At 31.6% G+C, this 21012-nt stretch overlaps 1 protein-coding gene across 1 annotated transcript in view; it reads right to left on the reverse strand.

Moving 5' to 3' along the window:
- Nucleotides 1–384: 384 nt before the first annotated feature.
- The window catches only part of LOC143078475 (uncharacterized), a 45803-nt gene continuing 25175 nt past the window's right edge, over nt 385–21012 (reverse strand). The window contains exons 6-12 of the mRNA XM_076253334.1: nt 11116–11427; nt 8529–8636; nt 7547–7565; nt 3592–3671; nt 2813–2828; nt 1225–1298; nt 385–407 (exon numbers count right to left, since the gene is read on the reverse strand). Coding sequence (XP_076109449.1) covers nt 385–407; nt 1225–1298; nt 2813–2828; nt 3592–3671; nt 7547–7565; nt 8529–8636; nt 11116–11427 — 632 coding nt within the window. The remainder of the gene's footprint in view (nt 408–1224; nt 1299–2812; nt 2829–3591; nt 3672–7546; nt 7566–8528; nt 8637–11115; nt 11428–21012) is intronic.

The raw sequence follows: 21012 nt of genomic DNA on the forward strand, positions 1-21012 counted from the left end.
TCCAAAATAACGTTTTATCTCGTCGTTACCTTCCGAAATTTTAAGTCTAAATTTCATTTCAGGAAAAATAGGGATGCTCATTGTTTTATACAGTTTCAATATTGTTTTAAAATGTTTGTACATGTTTATCTGCTTATTAAAAAATTGTTAGCTCCGTTCTGTGTGATCAATAGTTGAACGTTTGCTGCCGTTTAATATTTTCTGTACAATATCTTTTTACTTTTATTAGCTAATTTGTGTTAAATATTTATCAATTCACAGTAATTCGAAATGGAATTACATATCGTTTAAATATCCCCATTTAATTGTCACAAGTAAAAGAGTATTGTTTTAAGATATGAAATTTCAAATTTTCCGATATACATATACATATAGTAATAAAACTTACGATTTAGATGATGTTACACCTAAATAAGAAAAAAGTGATAAAAGATATTACAAGTTCCAAATCATTTTAACTATAGCTTATGAAATAACAGAAACAAACAGCAACAGTTCAACAGAAGTATACGGTTTATCAGCGTTGTAACTATTTTGCATCGAGGTGTATTGTCAAATAGTTCTCTGGACGAAATAAGATATTGACAGCTATATTTAAACTTATATAATAAAGTAAACAAGTCAAATTATTTTGTGTAAATTTTATTATCATTACTATTGTATTTAATTTTGGATGTAACGCATCTTCTAATTGTCTGACAGTGTTTTGTATATCAGCTCATAGACATAATTTTGTCATGTGACTGTAACGTAATTAACGTTTGTTCATGGTTAACGCAGACTTAAACTTGTATTTGAATTGAGTTACAAGGGAAGGGTTATATATATTTTTTTCTATCAATAGAGTGTAAGCAGCTTATGTCTATCGTACGGCATTCAAAGACGAGTGGCTTCAAATATGACACTTTTAATCAAAACAGTTGTTTCATTGTCTAATATTGAGATAAATTTAAGTATAATATAAGCAAATTTGTTTATATGTAGAGTAGTCCTACATATCTTATGAAACTAAAATAAAATCTATTATTTTCATATTTGATCCCTTGCAACAAAGGGACGAAAGATATCAGAGGCACATTCAAACTTATAAATCGAAAATAAACTGACATCGCCATGGCTACAAATGAAAAAGACAAACATACAAAAGTACACATGACACAACATAGAAAACTAAAGAATAAGCAAGAACGACAAGTTCTTTCAATTAAATTTTACCATACGCACCTTTGGTATTTTCTAAATCATCATACACACTTATTTTGTCTTTGGTACCAAGTGTTTCGTATGTTTTACTAGATCTGAAACATTTAATGATAATTATAAGAATTTAATGAAAATATTTTGTATGCGGAAATATCATTTGAAAAAATCGAATACCAGAAGTTTTGCTATAAAACAGGCGGTAAACACGAGAGTTAAATCAATCAGACTCAAACTAAAGTTGTTTGGGTTAAGCGCTGTCGTGTCCAATGGTATGACATATTTTGATATTGGATATGGTCTAGCATTGAATTACTGTAAAATAAAAATTAAAGATTAAAAAGTATTTACAATATTTATAATTTGACAAAGCATGTTTATGATAATATTAATACTGATTATGAATGAGGCTCTAATTGCAATTTTTCACATAATTGAACGAAAATATTTGGAATCTAACTAGTATTTGCTTGATCGATTTTTAATTGTGTTTTTTCTTTTGATGCATTTGAAACCGAACCATGATTTTATTACGTTAACATAACATTTTCAATTTGTAGTTTTGTTTTTCAACAGTTTTGATTCCATGACAAATTCTAACACAAACGCCAAAATTAACAAAAATCAATGCATTACTTTTAGATAAATTTATTATGAACAGAACATGACACTTCATAACGTTCGTGGGTCCTATGCGCACGTTTGTTGATTTACTTCTATCTAGAATGATAAACATAAACATTTTGAAAGTCAATATTGTTAAATTACACATTAATTTAAAAACGGAAAGGTGTATATCTGATTATATTAATTAACAGAGTAGGGAATGTAAATGAAGACAACAGGACGAAGCAACATAGAATATCTAAGATGTTCCTATATTACGGATAGGACTAAATCTGTTGAGTAACAGCTTATAAGATGACAGTCATGATAGTTTTAAAAAAATTACTATAGGTCTGTTTGTGCAATTTTTGTTTCGAAATCACAACCCTGATAAAAAAAAAACTACTGTAGTGGGAACATTCCCGAGCTTAACGGATTTATTCAGTGAAAATAAAAGCCATACACAGTGATAAGATTGGAAATGAGTATAATTGCAGGGATATAGGAAGTCGACAAGAAAAATAATTATTTAGTTATTGAATCATTATGTCAACGTTCACTTGGATATTGAGTTAACATATTTTCCATTCACAAGTGAAGGTTAACTTAGAATTGTAAGGAACTTTAGAATTAATAACAAAATGAATGGATAAGGCAATATGGTCAACTTTTAATTCGAAATATATGAAAACTCCTTGCAATTATACCATATATAGACTGCTTTTTTTTTAAACGTGTGTGTTTTTTAAAAGAACGTGTATGATTTTTTTTTCAAAACAAATGAATATGAATGTAATTCTGGATAAATTTTATTCTTTCATAGCATTTTGCTGAATCTACTTTCATAAAAAACACTCTTAAACAAATATGTGTAAGCTCAGAATGTATCAAAATCTAAACATTTGAAGAGCTTAATGACAAAAATAAACATTCAAATAATAGTGAAATCTTTTTTATGTCATTTTTATGTGAGGATGTACATGTCAAAGAATCCTTATATACTCACTGCGGATGCTCAACATCTGAAACAATACAATACCAATACAATAATGTTCAATAAAGAGACATATTATGATACCAACAGTACCGGGACCAGGACTGTGGTTATAAGCTATTTTTATGTTTATTCAGCCATACATAAAGTTGTACTGATTTTATCAGGACACAGTTTCAAACGAATTGAGAAATAAGAGAGAACATAATGCAGATATTGTTTTTAGATCTGAGTGCTACTCGTAACGTATTGCGTTAGCAACATTCTAGATGCACCTACATATGGCATACATATCTCTCAGATGATTCGATATTCCAGGGTTTTTGATTTTTAATACGGTTTCAATGATAAAGGGATGCTCCTTACAAAAAGCTTTAGAACAAATGGTTCTGAATTGTGAGTTCCACAGTTCTAGTGACGTCATCCTCAGTTGATTGACTGCTATATAATATCTGTGTTACAAATGATTACTGATGTTCTTTTATTGATTACCAGAATTTCCACCATAATAATATCACCGAAAGTAATGTATAGCCGAATTTTAATTACACAAGTAGCATTACCGGTGCCGCATGTGAAACAGGAGCTGCTTAGCTTTGCATAGTACCTGACTATTGCTATTGGTGGAGTTTGTGTTGCTCAATCTTCCTTTTTTAAGATAGATGTTGTGTGCACTTGTCCGTCTTTCTTGTTGTGTTCCGCTTTTGTATAATTATGTTGTCCATTATTGGTTTTGAATGTCACGTCACCTTTGTATCTTTGGACTATTCTATATTATAAAGGTAACTTACCAAATTTATTTTCCACTTCTTCGTATTCATCTCCGTTTTGAATATTCTGGAAGCCGGTGTTAACATAAAATTTATCATTTCTTAAAAAGAAGTAAAACAAGATGTAAAAAATAAGTTTCAGTTATCGATTTACTTTGAGTATTCAAAATATTGTCTTGAGTATAGCAGTATGGGTGTCACGGAATAGAAGTTCCTTCATAATATAAGTTCCAAAAGGGAAAACATATTCTGGAATATTATTTCCACAGGAATATATATTACAGTATATGTTCCTACCGGAATAAATGGAATAGAATATTTGTTCCAACAGGAATAGATATTATGACATTGTTTATAATAAATTTTCCATTGGAACTTCTGTTAGGTGGAAAAAATATACGTTGACATGTCATCACATAAGTAATATACGAAGCATTTTACAATAATTGTGCTATTTTAAAGTTTTGTGATAAATTGAAAGAAAATGTAAATGCTAGTAGTTTAACACCATGTGGTGTATCTTTCAGCGTCTTTCGTTGACATACTGTACTCCGTTAAGCAAAATATAGTAGAAGTATATCTCTCTTTAAGGCAAATAAAACAAATTTGCCGGGTTTAATGAGAATGGTGCATCATTGTTAGATAAAAATTTGGTATGTTATAAAATAATATTTTGGAAAGTAAGGCTAATATAAAGTGCGTGGCAATGATGATAGATTATCAGCTCGGTAGTCAGTGATTCGGTTCTAACATGATGTAACAAACTTTACTAAAATTGTCCGTTTATAAATTTTGAAATTATTATGAAACTAAGGTTTCAACTCCCTCAGGCAAAGTAGGCTTTAGATGAATTTGGCTATCAATTTTAGATATTTTTGACATATATCTCTTCAACGATTTTCGGTACTTATACATCTTTGGATTTTAAATGTTTGGCTTTTAGCGTTCCTGATGACGGTTAATCCAGAAAAGCGCTTCGGACGCAATAAATTATTAAACGTGTTGTGTTCAATGTTTAACATCACTGGGTCGATACCTTTGCTGGTGGACTATCAGTCCCCGAGGGTATCATCAGCTCAGTAGTCAGTGCTTCGGAACTGACATGATTTAACAAACTTTACTAAAATTGTCCGTTTTTAATTTTTTAAATTATTATGTAACCAAGGTTTCAAATCCCTCAGGCAAAGTTTACTTGAGATGAATTTGACTAATTATTTTAGATCTTTTTGACATATAGCTCTTCAACGATTTTCGGTACTTATACATCTTCGCATTTCAAACGTTTGGCTTTGGGCGTTCCTGATGAAGGTTAATCAAGAAAAGCGCTTCGGACGCACTAAATTATTAAACGTGTTGTTTTCCATTTTTTTTATCATAACCAGCAGCCCCGTAAAGGTAACAACAAATCATGAAAGGTCATCTTTATCTAAAAAACCATTAAATATAATATAAATATACTGAATAGTATCAAAACACTGTCGATGCTGTTTTACGATGTAGTCAATTTATGTAAAACATGTTTATCCATTTTGACATATTGAACGTTATCATTGTGACATTTAATTTTAATGTACTAAGATTTAATCATTCAGCATTAAATCAATTTAATAAATTGAGAGTATCGTCTGCTAAACTAGAGTTAACTTTTCTTTAATTTTGATGGACTTAAGCGTCTTTTGTTAACCTACAATTTTCATAAGCGGTTTTCCCGCTTTTATTTGGTATAAAATTGCATGCTTTTCGTGATTTGTTCATTGCGTGATTTGAACTCTGAAGGAACACAAAAAGGACTATATGATTATAATAGTTATAACAATGCCAAGAGGTAGAGGTAGACGTCGCCGACAGGACCAGGTTAGAGGTCCGCAGCTTCGGGTTATAAGGGCTCCCAGGGAAGTACAACAGCCACAACCAGTTGTGAGAAACGTGGGAAGGCGTCCGCCAGCTGATGTAGAGCAAGAAGCATATATAGAAAGAAGACAGCGGGTTGATGAACCCGAATTAGTTGCCATGCGACCTGTTGACATTCGAGTGAATGAGCCGCAATTAGCTGCATTAGGTGAGTTAAATGAAGTTTATGATGAACCTCTAATGTTACCTGGCTTTAATGAAGTTGACATATTTATAAGCCAAAAATTTAAGGACAAAAATTGGAATTTTGAATACATTGATTTGTCTCTTATGCACCGTAAGAATTTTAACAGCCAAACAAATAATGAAAACACAATTGGCATCAATGAGGGTATGCTTGTTATTCAAAACAAAGTTAAAAATCTTCATACTGTTAGTTCTGTTGAAAATTGGACTGATTCATTCATTGCCTATGCCCAGGTCCTTATCGAAAGTTATCCTGGCAAGGCAAGTGAACTTTTCTCGTATATGTCCATAATAAGGGGTGCAGCAGCTGATCATTCTTTTGAAAAATGCTATTCTTATGACCAACAATTCCGTTTAAGGGTATCAAGGGATCATACAAAGAAATGGTCATCCATAGATGGTTTTTTGTGGTTACCTAATTTAACTGCCAGTACTCCAAAACAACAACACGCTGATGTTAGTAATAAACATGATAAATGCTACGATTTTAATTTTAAAGGTTTTTGCAACAAACGCAATTGCCAATACAGACATGCATGTCTCAAATATGGTTTAGATCACTCTTCCTTAAGATGTCGTCGATTTATGGACAATGAAATTGATACTGATCCATCTAGGTATAATAGGAATGACATTGCACCTTTCCAAAATAACTCGGCTAATAGACATAACCCAAAAGGAAGTTTTAACAAAAGATAATTTACATATAACATGTATAATGTAAATGAACTCTTGTCTAATGCGTTTTACATTTGTATGCTGACAGTGCAGGTGGTTTTTTCTTGGGTTGTGCAGTTTATTCAAATGGGTCATGATCATTTTCAAAATAGCCATATAATTGGGACAAAGTTTTATTACTTACTATTAGTTGTTTTTTATTATGATCATATATTAGTTTGTCTTACAATTTGTTCACATTTGTATATCGAAGGTAATCTGGAGTCGTTGGAAATATTACGAGGGATTTCAACGAATTTGGGTTATCTTTTATCTGGTATATCGTATTCTTAAATTGACTTCTGTTGGTTTCTTTCGAATATTTAATAAATCCCTTTGAACTTGTATGTAACGTTCAAGCAGCGTTGTGATATGATAAATTCTAACATGACGACATATCATCACAGTATATTTACATTTATCGCAGACACTTAGATACTCAAAATTAGCTATTGGGCGTAACGCCCATCAAATTCATCCAACAAGTTTTTGACAATAAATCCCATGCTTCACGTAAGTGAGGTTTCAAATACAGTACGGTTATCCTAAGGTTCATGTAAAGCTTACTTTTAATTTATTTTTACATGTGTTCGATTCCAGAAATACATCATTTATATCTTGTTATTATCATTAATGTTTTTATTATATATTTCATATGAAAATGAAACAATGCGGTATGAGTGTCAGTGTATTGAGAAAACTCTTTATCAGCGACCACACAACGTATATATTAAGCCGCTATTTGTCATCCTATGACCTTTAACTAGAGCAAAACATATACCGTAAAATAAGTTATAAAAGGCACAGATTGAAGTAATAAGTTAAAAGAATTTAAATATAACAATAAACGCCCAATGTATGTACAAAATAAACAGCAACAAACAGACTCCTGACTTTGAACAAGTACATTCAGTATCCCTAAACTGGTACAGTGTAGTAACAGCACATCATAATACAAACTCTAAAAATAAGTTGAAAACGGGCTCACTTATCAGATCGAAAGAAAGAACAAAAACAAGTATATTTAATTATAATTTTGTTCAGACTACAAAAATTAACCACAAACGCTGGACAATTTTCCTTCCCACGTATAAAATTATGTTCAATGCGGTTGCGATGCTATCTCTACTATTAATAATTGAATAGAAAATAGTCAACTTACTTTTCTTTTTTATCTTTCACTGCAAGTATAAACACTAAACCTTGTGAGATTATCAATATCTAATTATACTTCAGACATGAAAACACATTAGATGAAGAACACGTTGAAATGATGAGATTAAAATGATTATGAATTTTAGCTTTTGAATGACCCGGGTATACGTTACAAAGACAATGCTTCTGTAACGTCTTATATTTTCCCCGAGGGTATCACCAGCCGAGTAGTCAACACTTCGGTGTTGACATAAATATCAATAATATGGTCATTTCTATAAATTTCCTGTTTCCAAAACTTTGGATTTTTTGAAAAACTAAGGATTTTCTTATCCCAGGCATTGATTATCTTAGCCGTATTTGGCACAACTTTTTTGAATTTTGGATCCTCAATGCTTTTCAACTTTGTACTTGTTTGGCTTTATAAATATTTTGATATGAGCGTCACTGATGAGTCTTATATAGACGAAACGCGCGTCTGGCGTACTTAATTATAATCCTGATACCTTTGATAACTATTGGCATGTTATTTACATGAATGTTTACTGAAACTGGTTGGACAATAGTTATTTACTACGGTACATCATTTCGATTAAATAAATAAATATCCGTAATGTTTACTTAAAGCAATAATTTCAACTTTTTACGGTCTAACAGGATTGATTCTTGATTTACGTATGCATGGTATATTGACAAAATAAAAAAAGTGTTTCACGTTCACAAGCCATGTTTAACTTCGGTATTCCCAGTATATAAAAGTATTAGTTGTCTCATATATTAATCTATTATTTACTTTTCATGGAATTAAAATCAAGCACCAGTTGTATAGTTTATCAAAATAAAAGTATATTCAATACAAGAAATATAGAACATGACAACCGTGTTGTTTACTTTAATCTCTTTCCAGTTAAATATTATGCGGTGTCAGCCATAACAAATCATCGTTTATTATGATGGTTAACCGATTTTAGCTTTGATTAACAGTTTACCTTGATTCCTTTTGATTAATAGTATCACTATAAAAGAGGCGCATACAATCACTAAAGTGACAACAACTCCTACTACAGCACCAATAACTGCACTTGATGTCGTAGATACTGTAAAAATGACTAAACACATAAAAAGTTTGAAAATGTTATATTTAATTTTATCATTCAAACCTCCCAATATATACAATAAACATGTATTATTATTGCCTTGCAAACAGTTATTGTGTATCATCAATTTTCAATTAAAAATGATAAATATTGAATTTAAGATGGTATGGGAGTCTAAAATAAAAATGATAGAATTTGTTCATACTTTGCCAAAACGTAGTATCTTTTGATACATGTTGAAAAATATAATAAAAATGATAGGTCACCGCGCATTTTCTTAAGCTACTGGACGGGACAAAATGACACATTTTGTACGGATTATACAGGAAAAAACACCATTTTGTGATTAGAAACTAAACAAAATGATAGAATTCAATTTGTTAAATACTTCAGGGAAATATAGCTTTCAGACACTGCTTTGAAAATATCAAAAGAAAAGATAGGGTCACCGTACGTTTTTTCCGGCTAAAATACAAAATAGGAAAATTCCTTGTAGAATCCTTCAGAAAATGTACTGTTTTAGAGTTACCTCCCCTTAAAATGCCAATTTAAAAAAAATTAAAAACAACCAAAAATAATAAATATTTGCAAAGATATTTATATTTATAACTTAAGCCTCGGCCACACCTTACCGGATAGCTCGAACGGACGCCTAACGGATAACTTTTTTTTTCAATCTGTTCATGTCCGTTAGACGTCCGTTCTTATCCGTTAGACGTCCGTCCATATCCATTGCATGTCCGTTAAGCGTACGTTTTGTACGGTACTCGTCCGTTTTATGTCCGTTACGTTTCCGTTATACATCCGTTGGAGGATAGATAAAACGGATGATGAACGGATCTGAAACGGATAAATGCCGTAAATTGAAAATTTCGCGTCAGAAATGCCAATTATTGGTATGTCATTTTTCTTAGGGTTCATGAATTCTTATTATTCATAATCGCTCTTAGAGTATAGGCACGTCTTCACAATCAAGCAGTTCTTATTCAGGCCAGACACTGCCCTTTGGTGGAATTTTGAAGAACAAACCAAAACCAGTTACACAGAAACATTTTGAATATTTATGCGATTTACATGTATTATTATTGTCGTCTTTGATTTTTCCGTATATCTTGTTCATCCGTTTTATCCGGTACGCTTCCGTTAGGTTTCCGTTTTATGCTGTACTCGTCCGTTGGATGTACGTTCGACATCTGTTCTGTCCGGTACGTCTCCGTTACTCGTACTTTGCATACCCGGTGTGTGTCCGTTATGCATTCGTTACGCGTCCGTTTTACATCAACGGACTCCCAACGGATAACAATTTTGTCAACGAACGTTAACAACTTTTATTTTCATCCGTTAGGCGTCCTTTCGTGCTATCCGGTAAGGTGTGACCGAGGCTTTATATTCTTATAAATTGGTTCTTATGAATAAAAATTCACATTAAATATCTGCATTCCTGCATCAAATTTTGCTAACTTGATGGAAAATCTGGACCTTTGGTTCTCTGTTTTTTACAATCCAAGATGGAGGAAGACACTCATACCACCTTAAGTAGCACAAACTACATAACTGATAATAAGAAATGATCGATGCTTTATTTTTTTTTTACAAACCTTAAAATAACATAACAGAACCTTTCACAATTATGGACATGTACAACTAAAATAATAGACATGCTAAGTACGATATATAATTGTATATGTATAATTTACGTCTTTGTTTTGTCATAATTTTGATATTGCTCGCATTTGTTATCAGACTACGCCGTTTAATAATAAGTAGATAAAATCTGATGATTGTTGATTTTAACTGATATGTTTGCTGCTTCCAATTAACATAATAAAGCCATATTGAAACATTTTCAATGACTACAGATTATCATATTCACCGATGACTTCACGTAAAGTTCTTGCATTGTATGCATTAATATATACATTAAAGTATTGTGGGTTTTTTTTTGAAAAATTTGTTAATTTTTATTAAGTAACTTTGAACTGTCATAAGCCAAACGCAAAGATGAATGCCGTCAATCGCCAAAGAAAATATGAGCTTGAACAATGGAAATATTACGTGTGTTGGTTATAATAACATTGAAAACACAGAAATATAATGAAATAATGAAGCAAAATGTGGACATGCTATGGTATATATCCGATGATATTTACATGTACAATTATCAATTCTCTTTCCTTTTATAGTGCATCTATATTTACAATATTTGTTTGGATAGGAAGTATGTACTACAGATGCAAAGTTACAATTAGTTTTCTAGCTAAATAAAGAAAATGACAATAACAGAAAAAAAGCTGCAATATTACAATGATGTATAATAACGAATTAGGTGTGGACAGCATGAAATAATATATAGCGAAATAAAGATTCATAGTAACATTGAAAATATACCTTTTGAACCTGAACTTTTAGTTAAGACAATAAGCACATCAGCAATAGTAAATTATAATAATCCCTTATAATTATAAGCTACAGTTTATACCTGAACTGCGTGTTAACTCAATTAACACCTCTGTGAAATTACTTCTTTTCATTGCTGTATTCTCAGCATACATTCTCAGTTCGTATGCTTTTCCTTCCTTTAAGTTTGTTACTTCATATGTTCTACGTCTCCTTTGTTCATTTATATCTTCCTCACCAGCTGATACAATGGTCCATTCCGATGATCCCTGTACTCTGTACTGTATGTAAAATGTTTGTTTGTATCCACCCCCAGAATGAGGATCCCACTGCACAATTATACTTGAAGTTGATGATGATATCTGGCTAAAATTTCCTGGGGTGTCTGGTACAGCTAAAATAATTTCATTGAAATAAAAGTTGTTGCTGCAAAAGCATTAATTCTGTCAATCTTCTTTTTTAAAATAATATGGGCAAATTGTTAATGTAAATATAAGGAGATGTGGTATAATCATGATGATTGTCAATAACAACTATTTAGCAAATCTCAAATAAGGTGGACGTAAGCAATTATAGGAAACCAAGCTTGCAGTTTCAAGGAACTTCTTAGAAAGAAAGATAAGAAGTAAGCACTATCCTTTAACTCTACTTTCTGCTACATAGATGATGTTCTTTCACTAAATAATTCAAAATTATGTCAAATGAATCTATCACATTGAACTAGAGATAAAGGATACAACAGATACAGTTAAAAGTGGAGTTCACACTAAACTCTGAAACATATAAATGATCCAAAATAAATAAAAAATTAAAACATACAAGACTAACAAAGGCCAGACGTTTCCGACCTAGGACAGGCACAAAAAAAATGTGATGACATTGAACATGTATTGTGAGTTCTCAACCCTTCCCTGTACCCCTAGCAGATGTGCAGTAAAAAAATCACAAGGAAATAAATACAGCAAGGTAAAAGAAGTCATAGTCCTAGTCCTAGTCAGAAGAGACATAGAAAAATGATGATGCACATTATATTTTTACAGTTAGAGTTTTTTGCTTGTGAGAGAGCTGTCTACATATTCCATTTTATTAATTTTGTGTCATTTTGTCTCTTGTGAACAGACGAATCATTTAGAATCATACCACATTTTTTTTTTTTATATAAATTAATAAAAGACCACTAGCAGATACTGACATGCCAGCTTAGACCAAACCTCGATCAAACTGATTGAAAGATAATGTCTTCATCATATGAAAATCAAGAACATTTTCCCTCCTGTAAGAGCCATCATAAATAGTACGAGCAGAATATAACCTGTATCATGCCAATAACTGCCTCTAGAAATAAAATGCTTCGCTGAGCACAGCATGATACGACTGCAGAGGTCAAACATTGAACAGTTGGGGCACATTTGGACCCAATATTCAATTTTGATACTGGACCTGAATTTGGATTGTGATCAAATGTTTGACACAATATAGGTTTCTGAAACAAAATAATTGTGGTCAAAGAATTCTTACAAATCTATTGCTCAATACTGTGAAATTGAAAAAAAATTTGAATCCCTTAAAAGAAAAATCCCCCCTTAACTTTTTGAAACACCCCTTGGAGCAATAACCCCAAAATTCCATCATAGCCTTTCCTTTGTACTATGGAGTCTCCAATTTCAGAGAGATCCATATACTTAAACACAAGTTATTGTCTCGAAACCAGAAAAAATGCTTGTTTTTTGCCCTTTTTCACAAGTTTTTTACCCCTAAATTCTACATGTTTGGGACAGTTCTCCCCAAACTCAATCCCAGCCTTCCCCATGTTATATGAAACCTTGTGGTACAATGTCAGAGAGATCCATACACTTACACACAAGTTATATTGTCTGGAAACAAGAATAAACAGCTGCGCCATGACCGCATGATGCGCCCGGGGTCTTGTGTGGAAGTTTTATGCAATAATCATCAATAAATCCTGGGAAAGTTTTAAGCAATGACCATTTATTGTTTTTGAGACACGGCGGGACATGTAAAAACTAGAGGCTCTTAAGAGCCTGTATCGCTCACCTTGGTGTATGTGCATATTAAACAAAAGAAACAGATGGATTCATCACAAAACTGTGTTTTGGTGATGGTGATGTGTTTGTAGATCATACTATACTGATCATTTTTGTTACTTACAATTTTCTCTATCTGTAATGAACTTGGCCCTTTAGTTACAGAGGAAAAAACTTTGTAAAAATTTGCCAAAATTTACCAAATTAATGAAAAATGTTAAAAAATTACTATAAAGGGCAATAACTCCTTAAGGGGTCAACTGACCATTTTGGTAATGTTGACTTATTTGTAGATCTTAATTTGCTGAACATTATTGCTGCTTACAATTCATCTATATCTATAATAGTATTCAAGATAATAACCAACCAGGTGCTCCGCAGGGCGCAGCTTTATTCGACCGCAGAGGTCGATCCCTGAACAGTTGGGGCAGGTATGGACAAAACATTTAAGCGTGATACAGCTCTGAATTTGGATTGTGATCAAATTTTTGACATTATATGGGTTTTTTACACAAAACAAATCTCAAGATTTTACAAATCAATTAAAGATTTCCTCTTCAAACTTATTTAAATCTAAAATTAAATAGTTGACACAGCATAGGTTTCTGACACAGAATGAATGTGGTCTAATGAACTTAAAATTTGTTTTGCCTTTGAGCAATTCACTATGCTGTTGAATATTAATCCTGTCAAAAAAATGTTTGAAGAATTTTCTTTTTATTTATGAAATCTGAAATAAGAAAAAGTATGGACACAACTTTTAAGCTAAAAATATTTTAGATAAGATAAGGAAAAAAAAACTTCATCAGCAACATTTTATATTGGCAAATTTCCAATGAAGTTATTTACATAAAGTTATTGGCAAATAAAAATAGAAAATGACATCATAGTCATGTCTGGCAAATGTCAAAAATACATTATCTAAAAACATTTTAGATAAGATAAGAAAAAAGCTTCATCAGCAACATTTTATATTGGCAAATTTCCAATGAAGTTATTTACATAAAGTTATTGGCAAATAAAAATAGAAAATGACATCATAGTCATGTCTGGCAAATTTCCAACATATATTATCAACTACTATTCTATACAAAGAAAGATAACTCTAATTGAAAATTAATTGCTATTGCACAATATTGTGCAATTAGATATTTCTTGCTATTGTGAAATACTGTGCAATTGAAAATTTCTTGCTATTGCACAATACTTGATATGGAATCCTGATTTGGACCAACTTGAAAACTGGGCCCATAATCAAAAATCTAAGTACATATTTAGATAAAGCATATCAAATAAGCCCAAGAATTTAATTTTTGTTAAAATCAAACTTAGTTTAATTTCGGACCTTTTGGACCTTAATGTAGACCAATTTGAAAACTGGACCAAAAATTAAGAATCTACATACACAGTTAGATTTGGCATATCAAAGAACCCATTTATTCAATTTTTGATGAAATCAAACAAAGTTTAATTTTGGACCCCCATTTGGACCAACTTGAAAACTAGGCCAATAATTAAAAATCTAAGTACATTTTTAAATTCAGCATATCAAAGAACCCCAAGGATTCAATTTTTGTTAAAATCAAACTAAGTTTAATTTTGGAACCTTTGGACCTTAATGTAGACCAATTTGAAAACGGGACCAAAAATTAAGAATCTACATACATAGTTAGATTCGGCATATCAAACCCAATTATTCATTTTTGATGAAATCATACAAAGTTCAATTTTGGACCCTTTGGGCCCCTTATTCCTAAACTGTTGGGACCTCAACTCCAAAAATCAATCCCAACCTTCCTTTTATGGTCATAAACCTTGTGTTAAAATTTCATAGATTTCTATTTACTTATACTAAAGTTATTGTGCGAAAACTAAGAATAATGCTTATTTGGGCCCTTTTTTGGCCCTTTATTACTAAACTGTTGGAACCAAAACTCCCAAAATCAATTCCAACCGTCCTTTTGTGGTCATAAATTTTGTGTCAAAATTTCATAGATTTCTATTCACTTAAACTAAAGTTATAGTGCGAAAACCAAGAAAATGCTTATTTGGGCCCTTTTTGGCCCCTAATTCCTAAAATGTTGGGACCAAAACTCCCAAAATCAATCCTAACCTTCCTTTTGTGGTCATAAACCTTGTGTAAAAATTTCATTGATTTCTATTCACTTTTACTTAAGTTAGAGTGCGAAAACTAAAAGTATTCGGAAGACGACGACGACGCAAGACGACGCAGGACGACGACTCCAACGTGATAGCAATATACGACCAAAAAATTAAAATTTTTGCAGTCGTATAAAAACGGCTAAACTTCTTTAAAAATTACCAATTGGGGGGCAGCAACCCAACAACCAGTTGTCCAATTCATCTGAAAATTTCAGGGCAGATAATTATTTACTAGATAAACAAGTTAATTGTTGCAAGATTAGCTTTAAATGCTTTGGTTTCAGAGTTATAAGCCAAAATCTACATTTTCCCCCTATGTTCTATTTTTAGCCATGGTGGTCATCTTTGTTGGTTGGCCTTGTCACCGCACACAGTTTTTAAACTAGATACCCTAATTATGATTTTGGCGAAGTTTCGTTAAATTTGGTCCAGTAGTTTCAGAGAAGAAGATTTTTGTAAAAGATAATAAAAATTTATGAAAAATTGGTAAAAAATGACTATTAAGGTAGATGGGGTGTCTAAATTATAATCCATAGAATCTTTTAATAATTTGCCAAAATGTAGTTCATATCCTGCTTGTTTAAAAACATTAATAAAAAGAATGGGTCACCGTACTTATTTTCACACTACAGGTTGTGCAAAATTGTCAAGATTTTGTATAGATTATGCATGGAAAACCCATTTTTCCGCAATAAAACGCAAACCACACCATAGAATTTTGAGATAAAATATGAGAAGATAGCTCCAATATTATGCTTTCAGATAAGAAAAAGAAAAAATGGGGTCACCGGACTCGTTTTCTTGCTACATGTAAAAATGTATAAATTCCTAACACATTCTATTGTAAAAGTAACACTATCTGAATTATCTGCCCTTGCATTTGAGTTGCCTCCCCTTATTTGACAAAATTGGAAAAAAATGAATCAAACAAAAGAATTATTATTTTTGTAAAATACAATCATAAATATGATCAAACATAGCATTTTCTATATTATATTGAAAATTCTTACACATGAATTACCTACTACTATAAAAATTTGCACATTTCATCAAAGACCTAGACCTTGTTTTCTAGTATTTCAAAATCCAAGATGGAGGAAGACACCCTATCTACCTTAAGGGCAATAACTCCTTAAGGGGTAAACTGATCATTTTGATCATGTTGACTTATTTGTAGATCTTACTTTGCTGAACATAATTGCTCAGTACAGTTTATCTCTTTCTATAATAATGTTTTAGATAATAACTGAAAACGGACAAAATTTCCGTAAAATTACCAATTCAGGGGCAGCAACCCAACAACCCATTGTCTGATTCATCTGAAAATTTCAGGGCAGATAGATCTTGACCTAATAAACAATTTTATCCCTTGTCAGATTTGCTCTAAATGCTTTGGTTTTTGAGTTATAAGCCAAAAACTGCATTTTACCCCTATGTTCTATTTTTAGCCATGGCAGCCATCTTGGTTGGTTGGCCGGGTCACGCCACACATTTTTTTAAACTAGATACTCCAATGATGTATGTGGCCAAGTGTGGTTTAATTTGGCCCAGTAGTTTCAGAGGAGATTTTTATAAAAGTTAACGAACATTGAACAGTGATACTTGTAATTGCTGAGTCTATTTTACTAAAAGTTCCTGGTGTTTCTGGTACACCTAACGATTATGTTTTAAAATGTTTTAAAAAAAAATACAAACTAACATTTGATAGAAACTGTTGATTATTGTCAAAAAGGCACAAACACGTTACTATCTGTTATTGAATAATATCTAGTTTAATAATGATAGAGAGTTACACTTTCGAACGCAGCCTTAACCGACAAAAGCATAAACATTAATCCGTTTAACTATGTAGCATATCGTTTTGTAATATAAGATACCGCTCATGGTTGACTAAGGAATTAAAACACAGCTACAGATTTTCGAAGATATATATACATGTAATCTAATAATGATCAGAATATTTTTACGATCCAAAAAAAAAAGTTATTTAATGGTTTATCGATTATTTATGCAATTTTTACGCCGTTTGCTGATATACACTGCCAGGGTTTATTTTGTGGTTTCAGGGAACTGGTCTTTTACTTGTAGGAACCAAAATTTCACATGTATTTTGAAAGCTTTTTTTCTTAAACTATCAAGGATTATTTATGACGAGTAACACAATTGCAGACAGGCTTAACTCCACATTTTGAATTGCATAACTATTTGATCATATTAATTAGATATGAATACCTTTGACATTTTTGTTTTCTGCTTATTTTTAAAATTCATTGTTTTTCACGAGACTTCTATATAATGTCACATTGTTGCCAACCTTCAAGTATATTTATTGTTATTGAAGAATATATGCATACAGTTATTAATTAAAAATGCGAGTTGTTCATTCCCTTAGAAGCCTAAAAAATAGGTTAGTTTTTTGCACAAATTGAGCGACTAGTTGAAATGTTGATACTGTTATGTTAGTCATCTATATCGAATTTGTATCTTTCTATCAACTACATTGCGATATATTTTATCGTTTATGTTGTTTTCTGTTCTTTGTTTTCTCGGGTTGTTATTTTGTTGTTTGTTTTTTAGGAGTGGGGTGTTTGTCTACATATATTGTACATATACTTTAAAAGATTATTTTTTTTATTTTCAAAACAATGCGTAATTTTATCCGAAATACAGATAGCCACAGCCAATCAATTGGAAGCAGTACTTAAAACTACTAATGGATTCTGATGAGGATCGTGCAAAAGACTGGGCAAAAAGAGAAAAGTTTGAGATTGACACTCTTTCGGAGTGGGTAAAATCAGTGAGGTCATTGATTTAGATAAAAGTAAGTAAGCTTAAAGGGTCAAAGAGCACCAAAGATCCTTCCATCTTTAAAAAACACCTCAGGTCATAGAGGAGTTGTCTTGCCTCCATGACAAATATGTTGTCGTTCCAGCTGACAAAGCTTCAAACAATATTGTTTTTGTTTGCAAGAAACATTACATTGACTGCCTAAGTAAGGAACTCGGGATAAATAACACACTTGGAAATTCTACATATACACTACGTACGCTTACGAGACAGGAGATCCTGAAAAACCACAAATCGGTTCTAATCTCCTTTGGTGTTAATCCAAGGATGAAGATCCGGATCTTCCATCCTCATATTGGATTCCTAAGCTTCACAAAAATCCTTATAAGGAAAGGTATATTACAGGTTCTTCAAAGTGTTCCACTAAACCCTTTCTAAAGTTCTTACTGCCATACTCACTGCAGTCGAAGAAGGACTTCAAAAATATTTCGAAACGGCATATTCAAGAAGTGGTGTTAATCAGATGTGGATACTGAAAAATTAAAAAGAGTTATTTGGGAATTTACAATCTCAATCATTAAAACATTGTACCAATATTAAAACCTTTGATTTTTCAACTCTTTATACCACTATTCCCCATACTAAACTGAAAGCTCGCCTGAAAGAACTCGTCAGCTTATGTTTCTTTAACCAAAAGGGCACTAGACGTTTTAAATATCTAGTTTTGGGCAGGAATTCAGCTTACTTTGAGAAAAATGACATAGAGTCAAGGAAAAAATACACCGATGAGGATATCACTAGTACTGACATGCTGGACTTTTTAATTGCCAAAATCTATTTGAATTTGAGGTTTGCTCTTCCAACAGACTATTGAAATCTCAATGGGTACAAAATGCGCTACTCTACTTGCAGATTTGTTTTTGTAGTCCTATGAAGCAGAATTTATCCAAAAGTTAATACAGAAAGGAGAAAAGAAATTAGTCCAGTCTTTCAATTTAACCTTTCAGTCTATTGATGATGTACTGTCTATTAATAATAATAAACTCAGTGATCACTTACTTTCAATATATCCAAGTGAACTTGAAAATAAAGATACTACCGACACAGATAAATTTGCTTCATATTAAGCCCTTTTTCTCGAAATGACTACTGCTGGTAGTTGAATACCAAAATTTATGACAAACGCGATGATTTGAATTTTCCTATTCTAGTTTGATCAATTTTTTTGGGGATATGTGACATGTTCACCCCCTTTTTGCAATAATTATGGTAAATAAATGCAGAAAGTTGCCATGGATACACATAAAAGGAATTAATTTTCACCCTTTTAACTTTTGAAAATCAAATCTATGGAAGTTACTAATTACATTCAATGTACATATGCACATGTACAACACAAAAAGTTAGGATAATGTATTAGAAATCCAGGAATAGAAACATTTTGTGGCTCATTTTTTATTTTATTTTCTAACTGTAGAGTGCTACCTAACACGACGGGTGCCGTATACGGTGCAGAAAATGCTTATCCTTCCGGAGCACCTGATTTAACTCCCGGTGTTTAGTGGATTTCGTGTTGTTTCTTATTTATTATTTATAACTATTGATGTTAATGTCCTTTGGTTTTGTGAGCCTTTGTTCACTCCTTGGTTTTGATTTTTATTGACTTTTTTCAAAATTTTCAATAATGTTTTGTTAATTAAACTTGTAAACTTCGTTTTCTTGTTATCTGTTGTGCATACAAAATATAAATCACCAAACATCCTTTTAAAAATGTATCTGAAATATTTTTGAACGATTTCACGTCATAAAAGATATCGCTTCTTCGTTTAGGGCACTCCGACCTTATTTACCCAGGGTAGATCTTTAACTTTATGTTCTAAAAATTTAAATTTAAGCAGGTATGCGTTATAAAACACGGCCCCTTAGAAATTTGGAGTTCAAAATAGGAACAGATACAACAACAACAGCTTTTTTTTTTATAGTTGTCCACCAATGGTTGTTTTTTTTTTATACAGTTTATGTTTATTTTATAGTCTTTTTTTAACTTCTGTCTTGTATTGTCAATATAATGATATATTTTCTATTATTGAGTTTGAATGTCACTCTGGTATAAATTTTCTCTCTGTTAGTAACTTTAAATAGGTTTTAGAAATACGCGTTTGTCGGGTTTTGTAAGCAATAATTTGACAAGATTTTACATTTATTAATAAGATTTTACTTGGTCGAGATCAAATACTCCTATAATATGTATAGTATGGGATCCCATATAAGAAAAAGATACAAAACATAATGTGTTTAATTAAATAAAAATGATTAATTTGGTTTTATCTCAAATGAAAGTTTCTTATATTTGCTGAACATTAAGCTAGATATCACATTCAACTGAAAAGTTAAAAATATAAAAAAGTAATATTTTTTCGGATTTTTAATCGTGCTAATTCTCAAATGAAATTATTAAGATCATCCAGTCCAAGAAAATGAAATATATTTATTATCAGGTTTTGAAAACCCAGTACTGCTTTTTTATTAATATTAAAACGTTTACGTTTACGTTAACAAGAAAATCTGCAACGACATTCCATTTTGAGTAACATTTTGTTTGTAAAACTTAATTTTCAGATGACTCGGTTTTCTTTCCATTTCTGTAGGTTATTTTTAAAAACGTAATATATACTAGACATTGTATACCCCAGAACCCGTTGAATGAACGCTTTATGCATTTAGATAGATGGTGTACATGGACAACAGCCTCTTTAAACTCATTTGAATAATATTTATTGACATATTTGATGTTTATCTAAAATGAAACATCTATTTTAATAGCAAGGTAAATAGCTGTCGCATGGATCAGATCCAGCTTTACTCCAGGAAGGGAAGTAAAACCGAGAAAAGTTCGTCAAGGGACTAAGTGTAGAATATCCTAAATGGCAGTCGTTATCAACTGAAAAGAGATTTGAGAAAATACCGAGATATACATATGAACT

This window comes from Mytilus galloprovincialis, chromosome 6 (assembly GCF_965363235.1).
Source record: "Mytilus galloprovincialis chromosome 6, xbMytGall1.hap1.1, whole genome shotgun sequence".
NCBI classification, from domain to species: Eukaryota; Metazoa; Mollusca; class Bivalvia; order Mytilida; family Mytilidae; genus Mytilus; species Mytilus galloprovincialis.